The sequence below is a fragment of the Nestor notabilis genome, unplaced genomic scaffold (assembly GCF_000696875.1).
Source record: "Nestor notabilis isolate BGI_N333 unplaced genomic scaffold, ASM69687v1 scaffold31027, whole genome shotgun sequence".
In the NCBI taxonomy this organism is placed as follows: Eukaryota; Metazoa; Chordata; class Aves; order Psittaciformes; family Psittacidae; genus Nestor; species Nestor notabilis.
Window position 1 is genome coordinate 864 of NW_009936519.1, and position 27,875 is coordinate 28,738.

General features: G+C 53.5%; 2 protein-coding genes across 2 annotated transcripts; one reads left to right on the forward strand and one right to left on the reverse strand.

The window, feature by feature from the left end:
* Window positions 1-1,717: 1,717 nt before the first annotated feature.
* Window positions 1,718-19,458, forward strand: L3MBTL1 (l(3)mbt-like 1 (Drosophila)). Its single transcript, XM_010018387.1, has 21 exons — window positions 1,718-1,853; window positions 3,726-3,949; window positions 4,626-4,770; window positions 4,922-5,060; window positions 5,720-5,843; window positions 6,456-6,543; window positions 8,895-8,986; window positions 9,596-9,700; window positions 10,545-10,680; window positions 11,187-11,278; window positions 12,281-12,432; window positions 13,383-13,459; window positions 13,867-13,952; window positions 14,507-14,617; window positions 14,709-14,823; window positions 15,046-15,145; window positions 16,055-16,252; window positions 16,577-16,623; window positions 17,537-17,694; window positions 18,285-18,347; window positions 19,324-19,458. Exons 1-21 carry the CDS (start codon window positions 1,718-1,720, stop codon window positions 19,456-19,458), a joined length of 2,523 nt encoding a protein of 840 aa, XP_010016689.1.
* Window positions 19,459-23,672: 4,214 nt separating this feature from the next.
* LOC104401207 (immunoglobulin superfamily member 1-like) lies at window positions 23,673-25,552 on the reverse strand. Its single transcript, XM_010018388.1, has 5 exons — window positions 25,516-25,552; window positions 25,390-25,425; window positions 24,921-25,190; window positions 24,411-24,695; window positions 23,673-23,827 (listed from the first exon to the last, which is right to left on the reverse strand). Exons 1-5 carry the CDS (start codon window positions 25,547-25,549, stop codon window positions 23,673-23,675), a joined length of 780 nt encoding a protein of 259 aa, XP_010016690.1. The 5' UTR covers window positions 25,550-25,552.
* Window positions 25,553-27,875: the final 2,323 nt, after the last annotated feature.

A 27,875-nucleotide genomic window follows, 5' to 3' on the forward strand; every position in this document is an offset into this window, starting at 1 on the left:
TAGACTGTTGTACAGAGATGAGTTCGAGCATCACTCACCTTGAGCACTGGATCTAGTTATTTCTCTTCCTTTTCTAGGCATTTCCAGTCCCAAGCTCTGTTTAAATAAATACATAAAAAGCGTCAGCAGCTCACACAAAACAAAGAGTTGTCCCTGAAACATTTGACGCAAGTGATGAATCAAGGATAAATACCGGGTTTAAGTGCCTAAGAAAGCAGACAGGTTCCTCGTTGGGTATTAGGAAGCACCAAGACAGGTTGGCTGCCAAATTCATTTTGGCTTTTAGTTGGAGTCTGGTGTCCGGTTGGGTTAGTTCCTTCGGTTCTCCTGACAACATCCTGGTGTAGGCACCATTGTTATAGGGTGATTCCCACCGTCTTACTGTGTGTGTTCCTCTGAGCTGCTGTCGTTTTCTGCCTTTGAAATGGTGGTTTGTCTTATAATTGTACGAATATAATTGTGTGGCTTTAATTGAAAACCAAAACAAACCAAATAACTTAGGTCAGGGGCTTTTAGTTACCATCTGTCTCACTCTTCATCTTTTCCTAATTCACCCTGTTGAGCGCTAACAGATCAGCCCTGATGTTGCGTGCTTGGACATGGACAGAACAACTAAAAGGAGGAGTAGAGGAGTGAGGTCTTCTTGTGGGCAAGAGAGGAAGGATTCAGGTGTGCAGTGGAGGAGCGATAGGGCCTGATGGGCCTTGGCATAGGGGAGAGGATAACCTAGTAAAGAAGTGGAAGATCAGCAGTGCTGTGCTTCGGGGGATTGGCTATAAATGGGTTATTAAATCTGTCTCTTCCCACATTCTGCAGTCTCTGTATGGTATTAATGGAAGTCCTGCCTGCTGGGGCACAACAGGGGCCAGCTGCTGCCCCAGGGACAGGGAACCAAGGAAGGCAGATGGCCAGACCACTGTGGCAAGGTCCAGCTAGAGCTCAGGTCGCCAGGCAAGGTCTGAAACCAAGCCAGGATGCCAGCCAGCAGGTCAAGTCCATGCAGCAGCTGGAGACCAGCACTGCTGCAGTGCAGCCTAGACAGGCTGTGGTGAGGCTGACATGGTGGGTCGTGGGCCCAGGGGAGGTTGGTCAGGGCCAGTAAAGCCTGGTAGTACCCTCAGAACCTTGCTTACTTCTTGAAGTTCATGGCTAAATGGGTTGAACATCACCAGCCCTGTGAGAAACTCAGCTGCATCCAGTGGCCTTCATGTTCCCTCCACCCCCTGGTTAACTGCTGCCACTTGTGAAATTCTCTCCTACAGCCAGTTAGAAGATCAAGGGTGACTGCCCAGTGGGAGAACTGGAAGGGGGTCTGGAGGAACCTCGGTCTGTTCCAGGGTAGAATTTGCTAACGCTCTGTCACAGCCTGCGTCAGTGGAAGCCAAGAGCATCCATAGCTTGTGGTGGACCTGCTGTGCTCATACCATCTTATGGTGGTGCCAGGTAAGAAAAACTCCTTGGCATTTGCAGGCTCTGAGCTGGGATCTCATAACGGGGGCTTTACTAGGTCATGTTGGTACCAGCTTTCATACTGTTCTTTGTTGGGTTCAATGGGCCTTTGATATATCTTACAGGGGTTTCTGCTGGGAGATGGTTGAAAGGGAGGGGACCATCCTGCAGGGTCTCTTTCTCACTCCTTTGTCACGTTTGTACTTGTACCTAACTTGTTTTCTGTCTTGCTGTCTTACAGTGTCTCGCTCTGCGCCCAGGCAAGGTGATGGACAGCAGAGCAGAGATGGAGGTTGTGAGAAGCACAAAGGGCAATACCGCTGGGGAGGTCAGTGTCCATGTGGTCACCACCGAGAGCACTGTGCAGAGCACCCACCTGCCAACAACTGCCTTTATCATACCAGGTATGCAGACCTGTCCTAACTGCAGCCTCCTCAGCCTTCTCTGCCCACACTGATACCTCACACTCCTTGTATATGTGTGCTCCTCCCAAATCTTGGGAGGAAAAGCCGTGCTGCTGTTGCCATCTTAGAGGCTCTCAGTGCCTATCCCATGTCACTTGGCTGATCAAAACCTCTTGAGTTTTAAACCAAACCCCTGATGTCTAGGGCCCTGTGCCAGTGCGGCACAGTGTGCTGTGTGCCTGCTCTGCAGGGCGTGTGGGCTCCTGGGTTGCTGCATTATCATAGAATTGTAGAATATCTCAAATTGGAGAGACCCATAAGGATATTGAGTCCAGCTCCTTGCAGTATTACCTAAAACTGAACCATACGGCTGAGAGCATCATCCAGACACTCCTTAAGCTCTGACAGGCTTGGTGCCATAACCACTGCCCTGGGACTGACCATCTTTTCCTTATGTCCAGCCTGAACTATCCCTGATGAAGCTTCATTCCATTTCTTCATGTCCTATTGGTGGTCACCAGTAAGAGGAGATCAGCACCTCCCTCTGCTGCCCCACTGTGAGGAAGGTGTAGACTGTGATATGGGCACCCCTCAGCTTTCTCTCTTCAAGCCAAGTGACCTCAGCCACTCTTCCTAAGTCTTGCCCTTGAGACCTTTCACCACCTTGGTCACCTCCTCTGGACACACTCCAGTAGTCTGAGGTCCTTCTTCTACTCAGGGACCCAAAGCTGTGCACAGGACTCGAGGCGAGGCCGCACCAGTGCTGTGCAGAGTGGGACAGTCACTTCCCTCAGCCTGCTCGTGGTGCAGTCTAGTCTATCCAGATCTCTCTGTAAGGCCTCTCTACCCTCGGGGGAGTCTACAACTCCTAGTTTAGTATCATCAGCAAACTGACTTAGTGCACATTCAACTCCTGTGTCCAGATCATTTACAAAACCTTTAAAGAGCATTGGCCCTAGAACTGAGCCCTGTGGAACCTCAGTGGTGAGTAGCCACCAGCCTGATGTAACCCCATTTGCTGTAAGTCTTTGAGCCCAACCTGTCAGCCAGTTGTTAACCCAAAATATTATGGGCTTGTCTGGCTGTGTGCTGGACATTTCATCCAGAGGGATACTGTGAGGGATGGTATCAAAACCTTTGCTGTAGTCCCAACTACCCACATCTACTGGTTTCTTGTGGTCAGCTGGGTGGTTTATTGTCATAAAATCATTCATTAAGCAGGACTTGCCCCTCATGAACTTGTGTTGGTGTGACCAGTGGCTGCCTTGTCTCTCAAGTGTTTTTCAACACATTCAGAATAACCTTCTCTGTAATTTTACCAAGTGAAGTGGCAGTGACACACCTGTAATTACCAGGGTTGTCCTTCTTACCCTTCTTGAAACTTGCGATAGTAATTTTCAGCCCAGCTGACCAGTGTCTTAGTGTGAGCAAAGCATGGATATGTGTCAGGTGAGATCAGGGGTGTTCTTTAGGAGCAAATCTCCCAATTTTTCCTGCTCCTGGTGCCTCAGTCCCCACTGTGAAGAGGCCTTGGGCTGCACAGTGTGTTCCTTTGAAATGAAACTAAACTGGAAGATGCAGTCCAAGAGCTCACCAGCACACTCCTGCCACATCAGGGCATCCTGGGCATGGGAACAGTTTGAGGTTAGGCTGAAGTAGGAACCCTTGAATGTGGATAGTGTTGGTGCCATCTCCCAGCACAGGCCATTGCTGGCTTCAGATCTTGTTGGGTGCTTTAGCCCACAGCACTGAGCTCTCAGCTGGGAGACTGTGTCCTCTCTGTCATTTTGTGCTGCCTGTGAGCCTTGTTTGCATCAGTTGAGTGTTCTGCGTATGCCTCTGGTTGTTTGTTTCCTTTCTTCTCTTCTCAAGCAAATGCCGCTACCATCAGCCTTCCCACGAGCACCTTAGAAATCCAGCGATTCCCCCGGGAACCACAGAGAAGCACAGGGGCCGAGAGGCCAGAGAGGGGAGCAGGGAGCGAGCCCATCACAGCTACTGTCATTCCCCAGATCAGTGGGGTGCAGACCTGCAGCACAGTCCGTGTGCTGGAGTGGAAAGATGGGGTGGCTACTCTGCCTGGGAGTAACCTGCGGGTAAGTGTAGCCCTGGGCCACTGCGTTTGTCGTCCCTCACCTCTTCCCTCAGCTGCTTGTCTTTGTAAGCGGCAGTCCCCAACTTGGGCCAGGCAGGGACCACCAGGATGCAATTCCTGCACCCCAGCTGGAGGATCCCTTGGCTGTTCTGGTTCTTTGAGGCTCTTGTGCTCCATCGCTATGCCACTACCATCTTATGACCTTAGCGGAGAGAGCACACACATGGTGCCTGGGGGGTTGCAGCAGGTCTGCCCTGCACAGGGAGGCAGAGGGCAGGTGCTTGCTGTGCCGGGCATCTTTCCTTTCCAAGCTGTGCTGTGGAGTTGGTTCTCACCCAGCTCCAGCACTCACTCTGGAAACAGTGGCCTTATGCTCACCAGACATCCTCCAGCCCCTTATGCTGCCCGCTGGTGCTGGTCTCACCCAAGGCAAGCAGTGTGCTTGCCCTGGCAGGCTCAGAGGCCAGCACAGACTGCAGGGAGGTGCAGCAGGACAGGAGACCTTGGTGCTGTGCTTGCCTCTATAATAGAATCATAGAATGGTTTGGATTGGAAGGGACCTTAAAGATCATCTAAGAGCTGTCCTGTTGTTGGAGGCACTAATGACTGAACCATCAAATTGCATTTCTATCCTTCTTCTTAACTATTTTTCCTTGTTTTTTGGTTCAATGATATAGTTCCGAATTAATGAGTATGGGACGCTGAAGGTGGTGAGTGCCGATAAGATGCCTCCAGTGGAAGCTATAAAAGAGGGTCACACAGAGAAAGATGGGGACTCGGAGGTGGCACCCACCAGCAGGGACAATCCTACTGTGGCTCAGGGTAAGTGCTGTGGTGGCACTTCTGGGGTGGGTACCATCATCCAGCAGGCGCTGTCTGTTGTAGGCCCTGAATGAGGCACATGTCTCCTGCTTCCTGCTCTCCTTCCTTTGCTGCACCTTGTGCCTCACTGCTCCTCTTCTCTCTGACTCAGATGTGCCAGAGCAGACCAAGCTTCCAACAGCAGAAAGCATGTGCCACTGTGATACCTGTGGCCGGAGGCATGTGTCAGATGGAGCCCGGGAAGGCAGAGGCTTCTGCAGCGAGCACTGTCACCAGCAGTTCAAAGAGAGGTAAAGGAAGGAGAGTCTGCTCCCTGCAGAGCCATATCCATCCATCTGTCTGCCCTCCCTCCCCTGGTTTGCATGCTCCAGCAAGGGATGAAGAGGGGAACCCAGTTGTTCCCCTCTTTCCTGTAGGCAGAGTGCCCTGGCTGCAATACAGGGGGATGAAGACTTGTCCCAGGGACAACAGGAAGCACAGGAGCCAGATTTTCTCCTGCTCAATTTTTGGCCTCATAAACATGTATGTGCTGGAGCAGGAGGTTGCTGCAGTGGGTGCTTGCAGGCAGAGCAGCAGTGGGAAGCATGGGTCATAAGGGCATTTCCAGCCCCACTGCTTACTAATGCGTGACTCCTGGGACTTGTTTTGCAGCATCTCTGTGTGTCTCTGATGCAGCTTAGAGCCCTGCTACAAAACTAGATTGCTTCTGATCCATCCCTGGGTTCAGGTTTCTGACACCCAAGTGTGTGAGGATGATTCTGGTCTGTACCCTGCTTCTAACCTCATGCCACCTTGTGTGCTGAAAGAAATGCATTTATTAGTTGGGAGGGATGGGAGCATGTGTGAGTAAGAAATGGGGTGATGGGGATTCTCCAGCAGCCACTCCCTTACTGACACCCCAGCTGTTGCCACTGTGCCATAGTGGTTTACTCTCCCTTACTCCTTGCAGGTCTGTCATTGTGGAAAACTCTGCCAGCAGCACCAATGCCACTGAAATCCTCAAGCCAGTGAAGAAACGAAAGAGAAAGGATTACCAGAGCCCTTCAGAGGAAGAATATGAATCCGAGCAAATGGTAGGAAGAGGACAGGGAGGGGGTGTGTGCACACATGCTGATGTTCAACCGTGTGCACACAGTTCTCATGGGTGCCTTTCAGTGCTATGTCAGCTATATGTCAAGGAGTAACCTGTTGGCTGTTAATGACAAAAAGACTTGAATGTGTGGAGCATCAGAGCTTCTAGACACTTGGCTGGCTATTGGGCATGCTGAGCACCTCGGATTGGGCAGTGCTAGACATGTTCTGGTTGGGCTGTAGGTATTAAGCACGCTCAACTGCTGTCTTGAGTCTGAGTTACCAAAGTAAGTTTTGAAATAAGAGTGTCTGTCTGTGTGATGTGTATCCTGGGGAAGGGACAGTGACTTTGACAAGGCAGGGAAGCTCTGCTTGCCAGCCCTGACTGTAGCAGATTCACTCCAGGTGTGTTTGCTACTGGTCAGCACGAAAATCAGCTCCCATCATCAGATCCCTTTGGCTGCCCATTTCTGGGCCAAGCATCAGTCAAATCATGGACATTGCAGAGGCACAGTATGGCCTTTGGCACTGGTCTAAGGATGCAACACACAGCACAAACCTCTGTGCAGTCCTCCAACATGATGGGTTTCTGTTTTGTCTGCTCTCATGTCTAGGAGGAGAAGCAGGAAGAGAGGAAAAACTCTACTGAGGACTCTGCCATCAGCAACCCAGAGGCTGACACGTGGAACGGGAGCCAGCACGGTACGGAGGGCTGGGTGGGTGGGGGACCAGTGCTCCCACCGCAGTTGTGGGGTCCTGCTGTGGGTCTGGGACAGCATTTTGGTGCTCCAGCAGAGTCAAACACCCAGTGCAACATGTTCCCGAAGGCTTGTAAGCTCCTCTGCTTGCTTGATCCTGCTCTTTCTGTCTCTTTCCGTTTCTCTCCTTTCCTCTCTTTCTCTCCATGGGATGGGTGCACCCTTACAGATATGGCTGTGCCTTCTTCAGGCATTGGGCCATACTGTACAGTGCTCTCTGGTCCCTCCCCTTGGGAGCTGAATTTATTACGTGCTCATGTATACAGTTTTTGTTCTGAGAGGCACTGTTCTGAGCAATAACATGACTCTGAGCCACATCTGGTTTTGACTCCCTCTTTGGATGGTCTTGTGAGGAACTTACCTCACGTGATTGGGAGCTCACAAGTTTGGGAGCTGCTCCTGTAGGTCTGGTGCTGCTGAAGGCTTGTCTCATCTCATGGGGATCTATTCCTGGACCATATCAGAGGAGACCTTAAATGCAGAGCTGTTGAGACAGAGGGGAAGGAGACAAGCTGAGGATGCAGCGTTTGCTTGGTTGGTTTTATCCCTGCAGTGCAATGGGGTGAGGGGGAAGGAAAAACTGGGAAAACACTAAAAATAAACATTTGTGGGAAACCTCTTGTCTTTGAATAGTGAAAGGTCATATTCAAAGTAATTTTAGAATGAAACTGTTCCAGCTTCATACTCCTCTCCATAGCCAAATGTAGGGACAGTAGCAGGGGCCAGATGTTAACCCCTGATGTTACACTGAGTTAGCCTCTATTAAAAAGAGATCCCATACTCACTTGCCTGGTCCTTTTCTCTAGAGTCTGAGCCCTGAGCATGAGTCTTCCCTGCTGTACAAGTAAGCAGTGCTGAGCCTGGTTATTTCAGCGTTCTCTCTTCTTTCAGAAATACATCAGCAAACAAAATGCCCACCTGGATGCTTCAGTGCAGCAGAGGCTGCGTGTGCTCTATCTCCAGGTGTATTTGTCATTCTCAAGAAGCACAGAGCTTGTACTTACAGATTCCCCAAACATGCCTGCCACTCTTTTTCAAAGTCCTAAAGAATAATAAAGATGTGCAAGGGGGAATGGGTTTAAACTTAAACAGGGGAAGTTCAGGTTAGGTATAAGGAAGAAGTTCTTTAGTGTGAGGGTGGTGAGGCCCTGGCACAGGTTGCCCAAAGAAGTGGTAAATCCTCCATCCCTGGCAGTGTTCAAGGCCAGGTTGGACAGAGCCTTGGGTGACATGGTCTAATGTGTGGTGTCCCTGCTCATGGCAGGGGTTTGGAGCTGGATGATCTTAAGGTCCTTTCCAACCCAAAGCATTCTGTGATTCTGTGTTCTTCACTTTTAAGTGTTAGCAAAGCATCTGGGTTAATAACGTTGCTCAGTGAAGCTCAGCTTTAATTTCTCCCACAAGTTCCTATTTTTTCCATCTCTATTTCCCCTAAGCCCAAGGGAGGAAGGAGTTGGGTTTTCCCCTGTGTTTCTGGCCTGCCATACCCAAGACTGTCTGTCACAGCTGACCTGTAGCTGTGAATTACTCAGTGCTGGGATAGGCACAACACTTCTTGAGTCCCTTCAGGTGCTACAAAGCAGGGAAAGAAAGTGACTGGAGAGCAAGAGACTTGGATTGTCTCATGTACCTTGGGCAAGGCCTCTGTAGCTTTCCCGAAAGGGTCAATGGAACAAAGGGTCACCTCCCTGCCTATAGAGATGATGCTATCTTTTCATGAATACCATATAGGTAAATGCATCTCTAGGGCATCACTGTGGCCTTGGTGTGCCAAGGGGGGCTCAGGTGGTTGTCTCAGAGCAGAGGATAGCAGAGCTGGTGCCTCTGGCGTGGCGGCGAGAGGTGAGCCCACTGCTGGTTTGATTGGCCAGATGCCCCTTGCAGCTGGGAGTGATTCCCAGACCTCTGCATGGATCCTACGGACTATCCCAAACCCATCAGTGCTGTGGTCAGATGTACCGGCTGGAGGAGGACTGGTTGCAGAGGTGCCCTGATGCTTTGCATGGAATGGCTTGTCCCTCAGGCTCCGTAGGTGCCTTACTAGAGTGAAAGAGGACATTTGGGTCATGGGGACCTGTCTAAGGGGGGGGCCTCTTGGCTCTGTCCCTCCATGGTTTGTTGGAGAAGGGGCTCTGTAGGATGGTGCTGAGTTTTGCAGGGATGCAGGACTGTGCATGAGAGCAGGATGTGGCCCCAGCAGGACCTGCCCTGCACACTGCCCCGAGGCAGGCAGGGACAGGGGCTGGAGCAGACCCTCAGCAGCGCCTCTTGTGTGTGCGTTTGTGCTGCGCTCAGGTGCCAGTGAGGAGAAGAAAGAAGGCTGGTCTTGGGCGTCCTACTTGGAGGAGCAGAAAGCTGTCGCTGCCCCTTTAGATCTCTTCCAGGATGTGAGTTGGGATTTTTCTGTCTTTTTCCTTCTTTCATCTTCTCTTTTCTTTCCCTGTTTTTTTCCCACCCCTCTTCCTTCTCCTCTCTCCCTTGCTTCCCTATTTTGCGGGACTCTGAGCAATAAGCAAGCTCCCATCTTCACTGGAGGTGACCAGTCAGCCTCCAGTTTGATTTGCCCTGGGTCCCTCTCCCCACCAGGGTGCTGTCTCCCATCCTAAGCACCCCACATTTGTCCAGGACACCCCTGTGGCTCTCGTAGGGTGGTGGAGCCTTTCCAGCCCTTCCTCAAAGCCACGCGTTGGCTCTCCTGAGGCCACATTGCTGCACTGCACCCCTGCTCCCAGGCTTCTGACAGCCGGGGTAGAAGAGGAGCCAGGCCCACGTCCCTCTATCCCCGGGGACACTCTTCCAGTAGCAAGAGGCACAAACCCACAAGGAGGTGGAAGAATGTGGTTTTCTACTGGAAAAGAGTTAAAATTTGGATGGCAACATAACCTGTGGCCCATGATGTCTTGGTCCCAGCAGCTCCCGTTGCCTGATGAGTGCTCGTTGGGATGGTTCTACCTGTGTCATTTTTTACATTGTAGTTTAATTTTTTTTGTTTCCAGTACCAAGTAGCTTCCCAGCACAAGAATGGCTTTAAAGTGGGGATGAAGCTGGAGGGGATAGACCCACAGCACCCATCTATGTACTTCATCCTGACAGTGGCTGAGGTAAGGCACCTCCCATGTTCCTTGGTTCCTTCTTGCATGGCAGGAGGCTCAGGGAAAGTGGCCTGTGGAGGGGACTGGCTTTGGGCCCTCACCTGCATGTTACTGCGTGAGATGAGCTGGTGCTCCAGCATCTTGGTCAACTAAACAGGATTTTCCTTCCAGTTCACAGGGGCAGGAGACAGTGCTGTAGAGCTGCTGTCATGGCCCAGCCTAGTTGGTCTGTCCATCACCCTGACACAGCACAGGGGGAGAGACTATGGTGGTGGCAACAGCTTATCTTTGAGCTGGTGCCCCTCAGACAGATATGGGCTCCTGAGGTGGAGGGTGTGGAGGCATCCCATGGCTCTTCCTTGTGTCTGTGGAGGCCCTCTGTGGGGTTCTCCACTGAGCCATGTGGCAGCCAAACCAGCCTTGCCTTGCAGTGCTCCACACGCAGCCAGGGAGATCAGCCATACACCAGTGGCTGCTGTTCTTGCTTCTGGACAGATTTCACCAAACCAGCATAGCTTTTAGCCAAAATCCCTGCACCAGCATCTGCCCCAGGTGCAGAAAAGGTAATCCTTGCACTTGCTGGGCACAGCAAGGTGTTCCCACCATGGCATTTACACACCAGCCTGAACTTCCCTTCTTAGGGTTTGCTTGTGGTGGCCTTACACTTGCCTTGTTCCATGCTGGACACCTTTTGGGACTGGCATGTACCTCCTAATTTGGGAGCTGGCTTATGATTGACTCTTTGCTTCCCTAAATGATACACTGAGAAGGAGAAGAGGTGCGTGCAGTGCTCAGCCAGGGACAGAAGGAGGTTTCCATGGTCCTTTCCTTTTCCTGCCCTCCCTGCTGGTAGGTGTGTGGGTTCCGGATGCGCCTTCACTTTGATGGCTACTCGGAGTGCCATGATTTCTGGCTGAATGCTGATTCCCCTGACATCCATCCTGCTGGCTGGTTTGAGGAGACTGGCCACAAACTCCAGCCCCCGAAAGGTAAGGAGGTAGCAAGTCTCAGTTGGTGGGTCCTGTTGAAGGAGGTGGATGAGCGGTGGGCCCCTAAATGTAGGGCTGGAGATGGAACCCAGGAGGGGACGCTGCTGTACTGGGTGGGGAGGTTCCACAGGACCAGCTTTCAGGCTCCCATCTTGCTAAAGATCTCTGCTTGCTCCCATTCTGGGGCAAAGCTCTGTCACTCTGGATGTCCCAGTGCCAGGCTGGAGCCAGCAGCTGTGCCCCAGGGCAGATGGGACTGATGATCTCCCGGGAGGAGCTGAGCTCTGGATTTTCACTCTACATTTCCTAGCACTCCTTCAAAATCAAACACTGGGCCTAAGCCACAGGCTTTGGCTTTCCCAGGGCTGCTGTAGATGCCATCTGCCCACAGTAGGACATGGTTGGCGGGGTGAGGGCTGGCTGGGGATGGCCAGGCTCAGCCTTATGACCACTTGGGTGCTCTCTGTGAACTTGCTGTTCTCATTTCTCTTCCTGAGGGGTTGTAGGTTATAAGGAAGAAGAATTCAGTTGGACAAACTACCTGAAGATAACAAAGGCTCAGGCAGCTCCAAAGCACCTCTTCATGGTCCGAAATGCTGTGAGTAGCAGCTTCTCCTTCCTGCCAGGTTCAGGTGTGATTTCTTCCTCTCCAGCTGAGCAGAATCCCTCTGCTACTGCTGGGGTTTTCTCTGTCCACCCCACACTTCTCAAGCCCACAGTGCAGAGGGCCAGAGAGTGTCCTGCTGGCATTGCTCAATGAGATGTGGCATGTTTTGCTGCTGAGGATCTGTAGCTAGGGGGCTAGTTTGGTGTGCCTGATTCACTGTTTCATCCAGGACAGTTAAATTTGTTGTAAAAGTACTGGTGAAGAGGAGTAACCTCTACTCTCAACAATTATTTTGCCCAAAACCCCTCAATTAATGTTTTCTAAGTAGAATTCTTTTGTCTCTGTTTTGTGTCTTCATTGTTTCTGTCTCTGCCTTTATTTTTCATATGGCAGCTTGGGCAAGGAAAGTGGGAATATAGCAGAGTCCAAAAAGCTAATGGTTCCTTTGTCAGCTGCAGAGGAAACTCAACCTACTGGTAAATCAGCCTCTCCAAGTTATTTATTGTGTCTAAACCTCCTGTTCGTTGCTGCAACAATCCCACTAGTGTGTGTGAGGCAGCGTTTTGCCCAGATTTTGGATCCAAGAAATAAAGGCAAGGTAGGGCGAAGGTCCCATCCCAGCTCCTCCTGCCAAGCCTAGTGCATTGCTTGCTGCTAACACTGGAGGTTCATGACTGCAAACAAATCCTTTGTGACAAAACCTGAATTGGTATAAGTTGAAGACTTTTTTCTCTTGGAGGTTACTGCTTATTGAAGATCCTGAGGGTGTGAAGATTTCTTTTCTTCTTTCTTTGTCTGGCCAAGCTGAGTTACTTACCCTCTGCCTCCTCTCTTGCATGCAGAGCAGAGCACTGCCCTTCTGGGATCCTAAGTGTTTCTGGGCCTGCTTGGAGGCCATGGAGGGTTTGGGCAGGTGCCTCCTTGCAGTGGGCAAGGGAAGTGGTGAGGAGGGTGCTGGGGCCATGGCTCTCAAAGAAACCTCTATCCCCCCAGCACGAGGCTTCCCCGGGCTTTGAGGTGGGCATGAAGCTGGAAGCTGTTGACCGCATGAACCCTTCCCTGATCTGTGTTGCCACAGTGACTGACGTGGTGGACAATCGATTTTTGGTGCACTTTGACAACTGGGATGATACTTATGACTACTGGTAAGTGCACAGAGGCTCCTGGGGTGCCAGTGCTGGGAGACATGCTGCCACTGCTTCAGCAAGAGTGACGGGCTGCTTGGGAAAGATTGGGACAATCCCAACATGCTGCTGCACAGGTCACCAGTGAAGCAGAGGGTCACCTCTCTGCTCTGGGTTACAAACCTTTACCTGTTCCATGTCACCTCCTGAGACATTGCCGTCACCCTGTAGTTAATGTGGGGCAGTCAGATGTGATCACATGCTGTGGGCTCGCCCTGAAATCCTCTTGGGAGGCAGAGAGCAATACAGAGACAGAAGGCCTGATCTTAAAGGAACTCCTGTATCTGTAGGCAGGCGATTGTGGCCAGGGTGGGGAAGTGTCCCAGTTGAGGCTGGTTAAGGCCAACTAGAATGGCCAGTTAGTACAATTAGAGTTCTGAGAGCAACTCCTTTCCTTTGGCTGGAGCCCTCTGACCTCCTCTTGCCCTGGGGCTGCAGCAGTGTCTGTCCCCAGCTGCTCTGCACTCGGTGGTGCTGGGCAGCTACCTGCTCTGTCCTAGGGCAGACCTGCAAAACAGCAGTACCTGAGTGTGCTGTGACCTGTTGGGAGCCATGACCAGGACAAGAGCCCCCCCCGCATTCCTCAGCTGTCACCACTCCAAGCTCCGAAAGTCATGGCCTGTCTGCCCAGTTGCTGCAAGCGGTTGCTGTTCCCTGGGCAGCTCTGCAGCAGGGCTTGAAGCCAGAGCATGATCGTGTCCTACCCCTCTGAGCTTGTGTTCTTCTGCCCTAGTCCTTGCCTTGCAGGGCCTGTGGTTCCCTGGGTTGCTCAGGGACAAGGGTGCTGTAGAAGACCTTGACTTATGCAGGGGCTTTTGCTGGTGGTGCAGACCTAGGAGCATGCCCGAGCTGTCTGTCTGTGCTGAGCCAGGTGCCTCAGCCCTGCGTAAGAGTTTGGGTTTGTGTTCTAGGTGTGACCCCAGCAGTCCATACATCCACCCAGTTGGATGGTGTCAGGAGCACGGCAAACCCCTCACACCTCCTCAAGGTGAGTAGGTGGCCTGGAAGCACAGCCCTCAGTGGTGCATCCCAGTGGGGACAGGCTTCCAGGGTGGCATGGGGAACCTTGGGGCCTTTGCTTTGTCTGCAGGCCCAGGCAGTTTCAGCAAGGCCACAGCCATGTTCCTGCCAAGGCTCCTGCACGTGTGTTTGGGTGGTTGTCTTGGGCTGAGTGGAGACACAAGGAGGACCTAAGCTGTCTGTGCAGGCCCAGATGCTTATGCTTCCATGTACCCTGGATTTCATGGTCCATGAGAAAATAGTAGCATTTCTTGATGTCTCTCAGATTCCCATGTGCCTGGCTCAGACCTGGATGGTCCTTCAAAGCAGCAGGATGTCCTGGGGTACTGGCTGTCTTCCTGCAGCATTCACCTTCTGCATTTTCCCTGCTTTTAGATTATCCGGACCCTGACAACTTCACCTGGGAAAAGTACTTGAAGGAAACTGGAGCATCTGCTGTCCCAGCTTGGGCCTTTAAAGTGGTGAGTGCCACATCATCTACTGCACTGTGCCCAGGCAGAGGTTTGGGTTTTCTTCATTGTCAGATCTTTGCCTTTATGAAAGTCAAGTAATGTTCAGGATGCTCCTGCCACAGACCTGAGGTTCAGATCTACACTCAAGGTTAAGAAGTCAGGGCTATCCTGTGCCAACGGTCCTAGGAAAAATGGGAAGTATGACCATACCCTCAGCTAGACAGGACCTGGGTGGTGGGAAATCATTTAGGCTTGCTTGATAGTTGTTGTCTCTAACTGCAGCAACAGCAGCTGTGACCAGCCAAGTGGGGCTGCAAGACAGAGCCCCGAAATGTCTCTTGGAGACCTTCCTCCCTTGGGCATAGCTTTCACACCTTGTTAAAACACAGCTCATATCCAGGAGGCCTGGAGCCAGTCTCTCCTGTTGCCAGTGTGAGCTGGGATGGCTCTTACTGGGATAGGCCAGGGCTGGGAGCTGGGCTTGAGGAGTGCTCAGTGCTGGGAAAGCTGCAGCCGGCAGCATGACCCTGCTCCCCACTGACCCGGGTTCTTCCTGGCCCCAGCGTCCACCCCACGGCTTCCTGGTCAACATGAAGCTGGAGGCAGTGGACAGGAGGACTCCGTCCTTCATCCGAGTGGCCAGTGTGGAGGACGTGGAAGATCACAGGATAAAGGTGGGTGTTGGGAGTATCAGTGCACCCAAACACGTGTGCAAGGAGGTGCCCTGAGGTTTGAAGGGTGATCCCTCTACTTGTCTCTCCCCAGATCCATTTTGATGGCTGGAGTCACGTCTATGATTTCTGGATTGATGCGGATCATCCGGACATCCATCCCATAGGCTGGTGCTCAAAAACTGGACACCCACTGCAGCCTCCTCTCAGTAAGTCCTGTACCTGGCTCAGTCCCTCATGCCAGGAGCCAAGCGTGCCAGATCCCCACTGCACAGAAATGGCCCAAGTAGGGACAAGGAGAAAGGGCTTTTCTGTGGAGTTGTCAGTTGGAAAATTCCTCTCTGTTTGGGGCAGGCAGGGAGCCCATAGCCCTGGCTCTGCCTGGGGCTGCAGCCATGACAGTCTCCCTCCTGTTTCTCCTCCTGGTCTAGGGCCAAAGGAACCAACCTCCTCTGCCCATGGGGGCTGCCCAACGCTGGGCTGCAAGAGCATCCCTCACACCAAGAGCTCCAAGTACAGCTTTCACCACAGGTGAGGTCCCCAGCATGGCTCAGAGGGGCACAGCTTCCCGTATGGCCCTTCCTCTGCTTTTCCATACCCACCACCCAGACCAGCAACCAGCCCTTCCTTGCACCCACCCCATACGTGGCTCTGCCCCATGCTGAGGGTCAGCCCTTGTTCTCCACAGCCCAGGCCCAAAGCAGCCTGGAGCCTGTGGCTAGTGTAACTCCTGTGAGCTCCTACTCCACGCCGGTCCTGTGCACCCAGAGCCCCTGGGGGTGCCCTATGTGCCCACCTACCTGTGGGGACATATGGGCTACATAGGGAGCAGTACCCCTAAGATGCTGTTCACTGATACCAGCTTCAAGGATGATGTTCCTCCCACCCCTCATGGATGCCTTTCACTGTGAGGTTGTGAGCTTGGGAAGTCCTGAGAAGGAGCAGTGCATCTCCCCTAGCTCAGTCAGTCACTTGTGTGGCCTTTTCCAGGGGAAACCAGGCACAGTGTGATGCCAACCCCAGTACAGCAGGCTGTATGCCAACACCATACAGCAGCGGGTATGGTGGAGCATCTGTGAGGATGGGGAAGGCAGATCTGGCTCCCAGGGGCTTCCCTCCTGGCCACAGTCATGACGCTTTCTTCCTCCTCACTCTCATCTGGATGCCTATGGGGGCAAGAAAGGGAGGATCAGCTCTGCGGTGACTTGTACAGGGTCGCTGTGACAGCAGTGGAGAAGGTGGAACGGGTGTTTGTACCTGGAGGTACGGGGTGTTACCCTGCCCATGCGCCCAGCACCCTTACACTGGGACTTTGTTCGCCGCATCTTTACTCTGCCTTCTATGGCCAGGGCTACAGCTTCCCGTGCCTGGGGGCAGAGGGGTGCCCCCACCATGCTGCTCTGAGCCTGCTTCAATGCTTGCCTCCCCTCTGCCCTCTAGGAAGTGCCCCACGCCGGGATGCGATGGGTCAGGACACGTGACTGGGAGATTCACAGCCCATTACTGCCTCTCAGGGTGCCCGCTGGCGGAGAAGAACCAGGGCAGGCTTAAAGCAGACTTGTCCGACACCGAGGCCTCAGCTCGCAAGAGGAACCTCATTGGCTTCTCTCAGCGAAAGAAGTCTCGGCACCATGGGAGGTAGGGGCAGTCCTGGTGAGCCCCGTCAGCAGCACAGGGCCTCTGTGCTGCCTCTACCATCGCTGGGAGGGATGGCCAAGCTGGAGAGGCTCCTTGACCGCAGGGAGCACGGTTGTTGGCAGCTGGCATTTGTCTTCCCAGCTCTGTTGGGCACCTCTCGTGGTTTCTCTTCCCATATTCTGTGTCTTTAGCTGTCAATCCTTTGGGTCAGGGTCCAAGAGGTAATTCTTGCTCCCACTGCCAAGGCATTGCTCTGTGCGGTGTGGAGGAGAGCCCTCGGGCCAGTCCAAACCCAGTTGGAAATCAGTCTTCCTGTCTCTTTAGAGGGCGACCTCCAAAGTACCGGAAGATCCAGCAGGAAGACTTCCAGAGTAAGTGCCATCCTCTCCCCAGTGTCACTGCAGGGGCAGGGCTCAAAGAGCTGGGGTGGTGGCTGTTGGAGGCAGGTCTCCCTTGGCTCACTCAGTCACACCTCACACAGGTCAGCACCAGTGAGGAGCTTGTGGTTAATACCGAAGTTGACCATCTGACAGAGATCATCCCTGCCTGTTACCAAAGCCCTGCTTGGTCCCTCGTCATGTCTCTTAGTTTATGTCTGTGAATCTTTGCATGCTTTAGGGCAGGAATTAGGCTCCTCTCCTCCTGGCAGTGCATTTTCCCTGGCACTGTGTCCTCCTCAGGCAGGGGTGCTGTGCCTCCATCCTGTGGCTGCCATACCCCAAAATATCCATGTGATTGTGAAGTGCCATGTTTTTGCTGCTGCACAGAAACTGATGCTGAACAGATTGTGTGGCAGCGAGCTCTGATGACTGACATTTATTCCAGCCAGTATCCATTTTACCTTTACCATGGGCTGTCCTGCTGCTTACCCTGGTGAATGAAGAGAATCTCTTCTTGGGAGCCATTCTTGACTCCTTGGAGCAGAGAGCAAGGGAAGAGCTCTGGTGAAAATGTGAAATGAACTGAATGATGTGGGATGGCATTCCGGTGTGAAGCTTGACACTGAAATCTAGTTCAGAATGGAAAATGAGTGATTGAAGGTGGTGCCAGCAGGGCAAAGCTAAGCTTGTCTCTAAGCTTCTTCCCCTGCCATCCACAGTCCCATCAAACTGAACATCTGAATATGCTAATATCCTATTAATTCAGGGGAAAACCACTAGCTCTTGATACCTGGCCCTATTAGTCCATCTGCTTCTAGCCCTGGGCCCTTTTCAAGGCTTGTAGGATAGGATGGGATGTTCTTGTCTTTCTATGTTGGATCACATCTTGCACTTTTGTTGCCAGCTATTTCTTCAGACAATATGCACCAGTCGCTCTTCATGTCTGCCCTCTCTGCACACCCCGACCGCTCCCTGTCGCTCTGCTGGGAGCAGCACTGCAAACTCCTGCCCGGGGTGGCCGGCATCACGGCAACCACCGTGGCCAAGTGGACCATCGATGAGGTAAGATGGTTTTAAAGGCTGCGTGCTGGCTCCTAACCCACTGGCATGGCTGGGAGCACTCTGCCTGGCTCTGCAGCACCATGGTACATGCACCAGGCATAGACGGGCTTCAGCAGCTACTTCCCTGGGCTATCGAGAAGGTGGTCTGCCTCTCCCCCTCTGAAGAGAAATCTTCACCTCACATTCTTCATTGTCATCTTCATTCATTTCCCTGTGCACCTGCACCTGGGTGGCTGGAACTCTGGCAGCAGCCCCAGCAGCCAGCCCTGCCTCATTTCCCTAATACCCTCCTGTGTGCCTCTCTCCTGCCCCTCTGTGGGCATCGTCTCACTTGCTGGAGGTGCCCTCTTGAAGATGAAGCTGCTGTAGCATTTGCTGCTTTGGGGCTGGAGGAGACCACTGCCTGTCCCCTGGTGCAGGGGTGATCTCTAGGGATGGGAGGGTGCTGCAACTGCAGCCTTTGCCCTAACAGCCACGTGTTACCTTACAGGGAACAAAATGCCTCTGTGGAAGTGAGGATGTGGGGTCATGGGGGGTCTCCAGCCAGAAGCATTGCTTCTGTGTTGACATTTTTTTCTGTTTATTCCAAGGTCTTTAGCTTTGTTCAGACTCTGACTGGTTGTGAGGACCAAGCCAAGCTCTTCAAGGATGAGGTGAGAAGTGCTGCAGGATGAGTGCAGGTGGGCAAGGTCGGCTGTTTGCCATCAGGGCAGGGAGGAATTGGCCAGTGACCCTCCTGCAGTGCACTGCTTCTGAATGCTGAGAGCACATCCAGCACCCAGCAGTGATCCCACCCTGCAGCCCTGGGGGCAGCAGCCCCGCTGCATTGGAGTGTGCAGCTGTTTGCCTGTGCAGATATGGTGGCAAGAGGGGAGATGCTGACCCCCAAGGAGCTGTGCTGCCCTGTTCTCCTGGCATGGGTGAGGGAGAGCACCTCTGAGAGACTCAGGTGGGTGAGCAGGAGGAGGATGGTGCTGCAGCGTCACCTCCTGAGGGAAGCTGCTTGTTCCTCACTCACTTATCCTTCCCCATCTGCATCCTCTCATCAGCACAGCAGTAGATGCATTGCTGTCTGTTAGCCAGGTTCATTGTTATTAGACCCCTCTGTGGACCGACACACAGAGGAGCTGCTTTCCAACATGTGCAGTGTATCCGGGGCAGCCTGTTCCTCGGCACACTGGGTACAGCAAGTGTCCCAGCCTTGTAGTGACTGGTCCCTGTGTTCAGGCCTGCAAAGCTGTGCTGGGGGCAGCCTCCACACTTGCCAGGAGCTGGGGCAGGGGATGGATGGATGGATGGATGGATGTTTGCCCAGACCAGCTTGCCTGCTGTCTGTGTGCTGTGCAGACAGCAGAAGCCCAGGCTGGCTGCAGCATGAGCTCCTGGGGCAGCCCCTAGAAGGGCTTTTTCTCCCCTGTGCCCTGTTCCTGGACGCACAAGCTCTGATTTATCTGGGGCAGCAGCATGGGAGTGTTGTGGGTAGCTCCTGCCCTACCCCCTGGGATCATCTGTGGCACCTGGCTGAGGGTGAGTGTGACTGTGCATGTCCCCAGGTCGTGCCCATGCTGTCCCTAGGAGGTCACAGTCTGGCTTTTTGGTGAGTGCCTTTGTCCCTGCCCTCCTCTCCAGATGATCGATGGTGAGGCCTTCCTCCTGCTGACGCAGGCTGACATCGTCAAGATCATGAGTGTCAAGCTGGGCCCCGCACTCAAGATCTACAATGCCATCCTCATGTTCAAGAATGCTGATGACACCTTAAAGTGACTTTTCTCCACCCAGCTGGGAACCCTCCCTTAGCACCGGTGCTGCCAAACTGGTCAGGACAGAGATTCCCCCCGACTGACCACAGCTTGTCATGTCCTGCTCATGTCCTCCCGGGTGCCGCATCTCTGCTCTCCCACCAGTCCATCTCCCACCCTCTCCTCTCCACTCCACACTGCCCTTCTCCTCCAGCGCCGGGCAAAGGCTGGCCCCAAGCCTCGGGGGGGCTGCAGGGCAGGGGGTTGATGTGGGACTGGCCTCTCTTAGTGTGACAGCAGCACCCGGTGTCCCACTGTGACTGCTCCAGTTCGGGGGGTGTTGAGGGACGGGGGAGCAGTGTGGAGGGTGTAGCAGCTGGGGGCTGACACCACTAGTCAAGTCACCCAGGTGAGGGAAGGACTGACTGCCTGCATTTGTCCTTGCACCCGTTTAAAGGCTGGTCTTGGCTTTGCTCAGCAGCTGAGAGAGGTTTTGGTTTTTTACCCCAGTGTGTTCCTCTGGGAGGGGGCTTGTGCTGACATCATTTCCCAGGGACACTCTCGAGGAGCTTCTGCTCACTTTGCCTTTGTCTCTTGAATTCTTTTGACTTTCCCATTTTAAGGCCAGATGATGACTTTGCTTTGCTCCTTCACTGTTCTGGGAACCAATGGCCCAAGTCTTGTCCCTTCCAGGGAGCACCATGTCCTGGCTGCTGCTCTGCCTATAACCAGTGTCTCTGCTTTATTCCTCTTTATGGTGATGCAGCACTCCAGGGCCCCACAGGGCCAGGGTTGGTGGGTGCAGAACAAGCTTTATTTCCTCTTGGGCCTCAAGCTGTCTTGGCCAGCACATCTCTGGGAGAAAGGAGGCTTGGCTGACTTGTTCCCCTTTCAGCAATTAGAAAATGCTCTGCAAAGGACACTTGGGCCCTCTTTGTTCCACATGTTGGGAACAAGGCCCTTTCTAGAGCAGAGACAGCTGCCAAGGACAAGAAGTATCCATTCCTCCATAGGCACATCTGCTTCTGAAGGTGTTCCCGAGTTTGCTGACTCAATCCTGCCAAGCCATCTTCTCCCCCTTTATTGCCCTCACAAGGCCCCCAGGTTTTGCTGTTTGAAGAGCAGTATCTTCTGCTGTGCTTGGATCCCTTACCTGCAGAGCTAAAAGAGATTCAGCAGTTAACTGGGTTTCTTTCTGTCCCTTTAATAAGGAATACCTTTTCAACAAGGGTGCAGGCACTTCGGGATTGCTCTCCCTTGTAATGGGGTCTAGGACTCCAAAGCCAGGAAAGCCATCATGCCCACGGGTTCTGTGATCCGAGTCCCACATCCACTTTCTTTCTCATTCCCAAGAAGGACATATCAGTAGCAAAACATTTTTTTCCCCGTTTCCCAGTGCCCAAAGACAGGGATGAAGAGACCATAGCAAGCACACCAGCAATGTGTTTTAGAGCAGCACTGCCTTGGGAGCCACTGTCACACCTGGCTCAACCTGCTCAAGGCTTCCCATGGAAATGTAGCACTTTGACTCTTTGTTACTGAATATTTGGGGTCACATTTGACCTGCTCTTGAAACGTCTGCTGCTTGCTCTTCACACAGGACTTGCAACTAGTCTGTGTGTTTGTTTTGTCAATGCTTGGGTTTGACTTAGGCAGCTCCCCCTCTCCTTTCCTTTTGTATGTTCTTCCATCTCTTCAAGCACTGCATTGTGGCCAGCTGTGGAGAGAGGGGGAGTGGGAATAACAGCCGTGTCTCTGGCTCCCACAGTCACTCCCCAGGTCACTCTTGATCCACAGTAAATGGTCCTAACGTTGGTCTCTTCACTTGATGGGGAGTCTCTCTCTGGGCCAGTGTGTGCTGGGGTGAAGGAAGAGGAGCCCCTGGGCCTTGAACTGTGAGACACTGTGAACAGTGCTGGGACTCTCCAGGTGGGATCTGGAATGGAACAGCTCCTTTCACAGGATGTGGTTACTGAGCTTGTGAAGAATCATCATACAAAAGCATCCTAATCTCATCTGCTCCATTGCCATCATGCTAACTCATTCCTCCTATTGGGGAAGGGACTAAGCCCTGCCCCTGGGTGCTGGGAGAGGAGATGCTGCCCTGGTATTGGATCTGAAACCAGCATGAAGGATGGAGACCCTCGTGCTGCCCTGGGGAGCAGAGGTGGTGGCGAGCTCAGAAGATCCCTGCCAAAGGGGAAGAGGAGCTATGAGCCACACCATGGCTGACCCACAAGACTCAGTACAACCAACACCATCAGCTCTTGCTCTGCTGTTGTGTGCGATAAAGCCGTGCTCTGCCTGGGCACCGGCAGGAAGCTCTGCCCATGGGGTGCTGCCTTACTTGGGCTCTTTTGACCTCCCTCTGAGTGAGCATCACAAACCAGACAGCGCTGCCGAGGTGCTCCCCTTGGCTCTGGGGTCTGCTGGTGTGGTTGGACCCCAGGTCTCTGTGCAGGGAGCTGCTGCCAGGAAAACTGGCCCCAATGGAAGGATGGTGCGAGGCCTCTGTCACACACACTCACCCACTGTCTCCAGCACCACTTCATCAGCCTCTCGGGCCGACTCAGCCATTTGGGTACAAAGCTTCTGGATTCATCTGGGTGAGAGTTACAGGGTTTTTAGGTGGTCAAGGGCTATTTACTGTTAAAACTTAGAACCTTCTTGTTTTCTTTAAAACCAAACCCAAAGCATCGTGTGTGTGTGTGTGTGTGTATGGGTGTTTGTGGAAGTACCACAACACCATTTCCCCTCCTGTTGATGCGTCGTGGTTTTAATGTAGTGGTCTCTGTGGCTGTGGAGGCAGCAGGCTCTGGGTCAGGGTCTCGGGTGATGTGTCCTCTCTGAGCAGAAGTTGTCTTTGGTCCCAGCAGGAAGTCAGAAGGAAGGTTTGCTGCACCCTTGGCCTTGGCAGGTCCTCCATCTCCACAGAGCATTGACTGGGAGTCTCCCCTAAGGTAGCATCGAGGGCAGCTGTGACCAAGGCAGAAGCACCAAAGTTTTTTGTCCTTCCCCTGTTGCCCAGCCAAACTCCTCAGGGGGATGTTCACTGCCGTGTCACTGAGGCACTGGAGAAGGACAGTGGGGCTGAGTGTGGCCCATAGGTTCCTCCCTGGGCTCTTTCTGAGAGATGTGACTGCAACCCAGGTTTCTATGTCAATGAAGACTTGTTAAAGTCATGGATTTTTGGGTGGAGGACCCCAGCCTGTGCTCTTGCTGCTCTTGTTGGCTTTGGGAGATGTCCCACCATGTGCTCCACACTGGGCACAAAGTGTCTCTGGGGCTGTGGTTCATGGGAGCAGTTGGAGCCTCTCGGGAAGGTGTTTCTCCCTCCTCATAGAAATGGGCAGCATCGTGGTGGTGCGAGGCCAAGGTCTCCATCTCCATGAGAGCAGCCAGAAGGGTGGCCACGCCGGCCTCTGCCTTCCCCTGGCGCCTTCCACGTCCATCACAGGCACTTTGAGACAGACAGAAACCTCCACATGGCCTCAGAAGAGGGTTGGCAGAGTTTTTGCAGCGGCAAAGCCGGAGCTGTGAGTGCAACTGAGGGCTCTGGAGAGGAGGAGGGAGCTGGGAGAGGGATGTGACTTGGCTACTTCTGCTCCCTTGTTCCTCACTCAGTCTCTGGGAGGAGAGGGGAGGTGCGGGGAGCTGCAGCCCTGCCCTTCCTCCAATCCACCGCTTCCCTCTGGGGCCTGTGGCTGCTTGTCCCTGGAGAGGGCACAGGGGAAGGTGCATCGGGGCAGGAGCCTGGTTCTGGCAGCAGAAGCTTTTTTGCACTTTCATTCATTTTGCACTTGTTTTTTAATTTCTTTCTCCTCCCCACCCCCATTTTTGATATTTGTGTTTTCATAACAAAACTACTTTTGTTGTAGCCAGTGAAGCTATTCCGGAACTTTGTGTCCTGAGTATAAAGAGGTTTAAAGGTCCTATATATATAAATTTATAGCTGTCTAAAAGTAAATTTATATATATAGATGACGGCGTGATGTGTTTCGTCAGTGTTTTAAAGTAATAAACGACTGTGAGCGGTGGAAGTCTTTGCAGCTGGACACTGGTTATTCAGCCCTGGTGACAGAAGGAAAGGGACAGACACCCCCCCGCATGCACCCCCTGCCGTCGGGTCTCCCTCTTCCATCCTGCCCAGTGCCCCCGGAGCCAGCCGATGGGGAGTGATGGTTTATCCCATTGTGAGGAGATGCTGGAGGAATCCCAGTGCTCCCATCCTGGTCCCAGTCACAGGGAGCCCTGGGTGCAGGGAGCAGCGCAGCCGCCTCTCCCCCCGAGCCACATGCAGCAGTGGCTGTGCCTGTCCTCGGCCACAACGAGCCCCAGCAGGACCAGGACGGCAGCGCCCAGGGCCAGGCGCACCACATTGCTCCAGGTGTAATCTGCAGGGGACAGGAAGGGACAGTCACTGGGGACCCCCCACAAGAGAGCTGACAGACCAAAGGAGCCCTCCCATAGGGGCAACAGTGAACCCAAAGGGGACAGAAGGGGCACATGTGGGGCTCCCAGGGCAGACAGACACACAGACAAGGGGATACTGCTGGGCTAAAGAGGGATAAAGGGTTCACAGGGAGCCCCAAGGGCTCTACCTCCCTCATCCCTGCCCCTGAGACACCCCCTACCACAGCCTCTTACCTGCCCCCCCGCCCCAGTGGCACCAGTGACAAAGAGGAGGACAGGGACATGGAGCTGGCCCTCACCCGCCCGTGCCAGGCAGAGGGTGCCACTGGTCTGTGAGAAGATGTACAACTGTCCCTGGGACCCCTGCCCAACCCTGTGTCTGTAGGTCATCTGTAGGGTCTCTGAGGAGCTGGCAAGGCTCACGCACGTCTGAAGGAAGCTGTAATCCTCTGCTTGGACCCCTATTACACCTGCTTCCGTCCTCCACATCCTCTTTTCTAGTTCCCCCAGGATGTGGTAACGGAGGAAGGGAAGGGTTGGATGCAGCTGGAGGGGATGTCTCACCTTTCACCACCAAATCCAGACTATTGCTGACATCAGACCAGTTCAACAAAGCACCCCTGGTGAAGCACTGGCAGCTGTAGCGGCCCTCGTTGCCTTTATGCACACGGGAGAGGTTGAAATCATCTTGATCCTTCGGAAGTAAGTCAAGGGCTTTGTCCTGGCCCTCCAGGTACAGGAAACAGCCAGCACTGGAGTGTGTGATGGTGCAGCGGAAAGTCACGTAAGCTCCTGCAGGCACCTCAAGTCCAGGCAGGACAGAGAGGACAGGTCTGGGGAGATGGAACTCTGTGGGGAGAGAAGAGGGCATGAGAAGGTGTGCTGGGAGCCACCAGCATCTCCATGACACCACCATCTCACTTAAGCAGAGGTAAAGATGGTCCCCACCTCTCCAAGCCAAGGAAGAAGGGAAAAACCCTGCCCACCATGTGGATGGGGAAGCCAAGAGGCTACGTGCATCCCTGTGTGCCCCCAGCCTGACCCCATGTGAAGGGGTAACAGCACATCCCTCACCATACACCATGACTTCCAGGGTCTCGCTGCGAGCCAGCACAGTGCCTCCAGCCAGGTAATGGCAGCTGTAGGGACCTGCGTCCTCTTGGGTGGCATTAGAGATGGGGAACTCGGCCCTGCCACCACGCAGCTCCAGGGCACGGAGCTGATGGCCGTGCTTGTACAGCACAACATTCCCATCGTCACACTGGCACCTGCAGCAGATGGTGGTGGAGCCTCCCGGTGGGATCACCCCAGGCGGCTTCAGGAAGATAGAGATGGTTGGGGCATCTGCACAGGGAGAGAGATGCTGCCACACAGACACGAGTCCTCAGCGCCCGCTGCCCCGTGGCGAGCCTGGAGGTGGCTTCAGGCCCCACCTCCACACAGGGGCCAGTTTTGTTCTGTGGAGCTGAGGAAGAGCCCTGGGAGACGGGTGAGGGACCAGAGACGTGTCCAAACTCCCCGTCTACCTCCTCATGATACTCACCAGCTGCAGCCTTGCTCTGTACCACCAGCCAAGTGCCTGCAAGAGAAGCAGCTGTGTAACATCTCTGTGGAGTCTCTGGATGCCTCACATCACCCTCTGAGAGCCCACACAGCCCCTGGCACTCACCGAAGGCCAGCACATGGGTCACAGGCAGCACCATGTCCCTCTTGGCTCCCTCTATCCTTGGCTCAAGCAGAGGAAGGCTTTGACTGGAGGCACTGAGCAACTTCTTGTGGGTCCTGATATCCCTCTGCTGCCACAAACCACCTTCTGTTCCACAGCTTGGGCTTCTGTGGACACAACTGCAGCTGGGATGATTGAACGGGAACCAGAGTGTCCAAGTCACCTATCCAGAGCTGGGCATCTGTGACGACGTGCTCTTAGGATCCTGCAGACCTTAGGAGTGAAGCTCTCTGGGCTGTTCGTTTCTTTTTTGGTCCTAGTCACTTGATCGGGAAATGGTTCTTCTCAGCCTTTGCGAAATAGGGTGATGTTTTGTAACTGGGGCGGGGAGAAGCTGCAGGACTCCCGAGTCTTCGTGAGAATGGTCCAACAACACATGACACCATAAAATTGCTGGTTTAGTAAGACAAAATAAAAAGGGGATGTGGAATGCAAGTAAATCTTAGATCCATTTGGAGGCAGGACACCCCACTCTCCCGCAGCACCAATGGAGCCCATTTGTGGAGATGTCCCTAGCATCTGAAGGGATGTAAAATCTTTGTTCTCCCTTTTTCTTCTATGCCATTAAAACAGGTATTTTATTACTCCATTTGTTGTCAGATCTTTCTTGCTGAGGTCAGGGAAGTCCTCTGCACCATGTCATGTGCCCTTGTCATGCCCAGAAACCCTGCATGGTGCCCCCTGCCACAATGCAGACCAGCTGGTGGAGAGGGAAAGGATTCTATGGCTCATAAAATCCCAGCCTGGTTTGGGCTGCAGGGACCTTAAAGCTCATCCAGTTCCAACCCACTGCCACGGGCAGGGACACCTTCCACTAGAGCAGGTTGCTCCAAGCCCCTGTGTCCAACCTGGCCTTGAACACTGCCAGGGATGGGGCAGCCACAGCTTCTCTGGGCACCCTGTGCCAGCGCCTCAGCACCCTCACAGGGAAGAGCTTCTGCCTCAGAGCTCATCTCAATCTCCCCTCTGGCAGGTTAAAGCTGGTCTGGCCACAGGCTATGTCCAGGACGTGATCTTCCCCGTGACTATGGCACAAGTTTTGTGACTCCACAGAGTGGAATAGGAAGGAAGTTACTTGGCTTCCCTTCTGGCTCTTTTCGGCCTCCTCCCTTTTCATCCCACCTTTTCATCCCACCTGGCCTTTAGTGTCTTTCATTGGAGGAGGGACAGCGATACTAGCAATTTTTTCTACCTGTAGGTCTGGATCCACAGGGTTGGCCCCATTCCTCACCCATCTAGGCCTCCCCTGGTCCTTACTCCAAATAACTGCTCACCACCAGCACAGCTGGAGCCTGGCCTCCAGCCTCAGCTGCCTGGTCTGGGTTGGCCAGTGCTGTGGACAGAGTTCCCTTTGGCAATAATGAAGGGTTAATCAAACAGGGGAAGTTGTTTGCACCTTTGGGTGATGTGGGAGCAAGGAGAACAGGGAAAGGATGGGTTGTGGGACTGTTCCCCACTGCCTGTGGCCCTGAAGATGCCTTTCTCAGTGCTCTCCAGGTCCTTGTATCCTCCCATTCCTCCTGTCCCCACACAGTTGTTGGGGGATGTCCTTGGCTGCCTGTTCATGGGCACCCAGGTTCCCCAGGCAGGGACCCGTTTGAAGAAGTCAGGTGAGCTCATGGTTACCTTTTGACCAGGGGCATGGGGAGCTGGAAGAGAGCCGCTAAGCTTTCCCTTTCATCAATCCCACCACAGCCCTTCAACCCATGGCCGTGTCTCCCCCATCCCACAGCAATCCCATCCCACAGACACGTCCCAAAGTTGTCCCCTCCCAGCTATGTCCTACATGTACCCATCACCCCATATATATGCTCCGCTTCCTCCCTACCCCATCTCCATGTTCACCCCACTCCACTGCCCTGTCCTCCATGTCCGCACCATATAGCCACACGTCAGTGTGTCCCTGACCTATAGCAATTCCAGCTATGTCCCCACATGCTATGGTGACATGCCCCTCCTCACAGCAATCCCACCCCATAGCTGTATCCCATGTAACTCCATCACCCCATAGCTGTATACCCATGGGTCCCACCTCATTGCATGGCCCCATGGCCACCTGCCCTATAGCCTTATCCCCATGGTCTTGTGGGCCTCACTGCCATATCCCAGTGGACCCCATCCCACCACTGTGGTCTTGCATGCCCTGAATCATATTCCTATGGCTCTTGCCCCGTAACCATGCCCCCAAAGCCCTTCCCCATGGCCATGTCTCCACCACAGCCATGCTTCCAGAGTACTCTGTGCAATAGACATATTCCCATGAATCTCTGACCCACTGCCATACCCCAGTAGCCCCATCCCTA

Coding starts and splice junctions, on each gene's coding strand:
- L3MBTL1 (XM_010018387.1), top strand. CDS start 1,718: ATGGACAGCAGAGCAGAGATGGAGGTTGTGAGAAGCACAAAGGGCAAT. Junction 9,701..10,544: donor TCATCCTGACAGTGGCTGAG/GTAAGGCACCTC, acceptor CCCTGCTGGTAG/GTGTGTGGGTTCCGGATGCG. Junction 13,953..14,506: donor CAGCTTGGGCCTTTAAAGTG/GTGAGTGCCACA, acceptor TCCTGGCCCCAG/CGTCCACCCCACGGCTTCCT.
- LOC104401207 (XM_010018388.1), bottom strand. CDS start 25,549: ATGGTGCTGCCTGTGACCCATGTGCTGGCCTTCG. Junction 25,191..25,389: donor ACAGAGCAAGGCTGCAGCTG/GTGAGTATCATG, acceptor CTCCCTGTGCAG/ATGCCCCAACCATCTCTATC. Junction 24,696..24,920: donor CCTGGAAGTCATGGTGTATG/GTGAGGGATGTG, acceptor CTCTCCCCACAG/AGTTCCATCTCCCCAGACCT.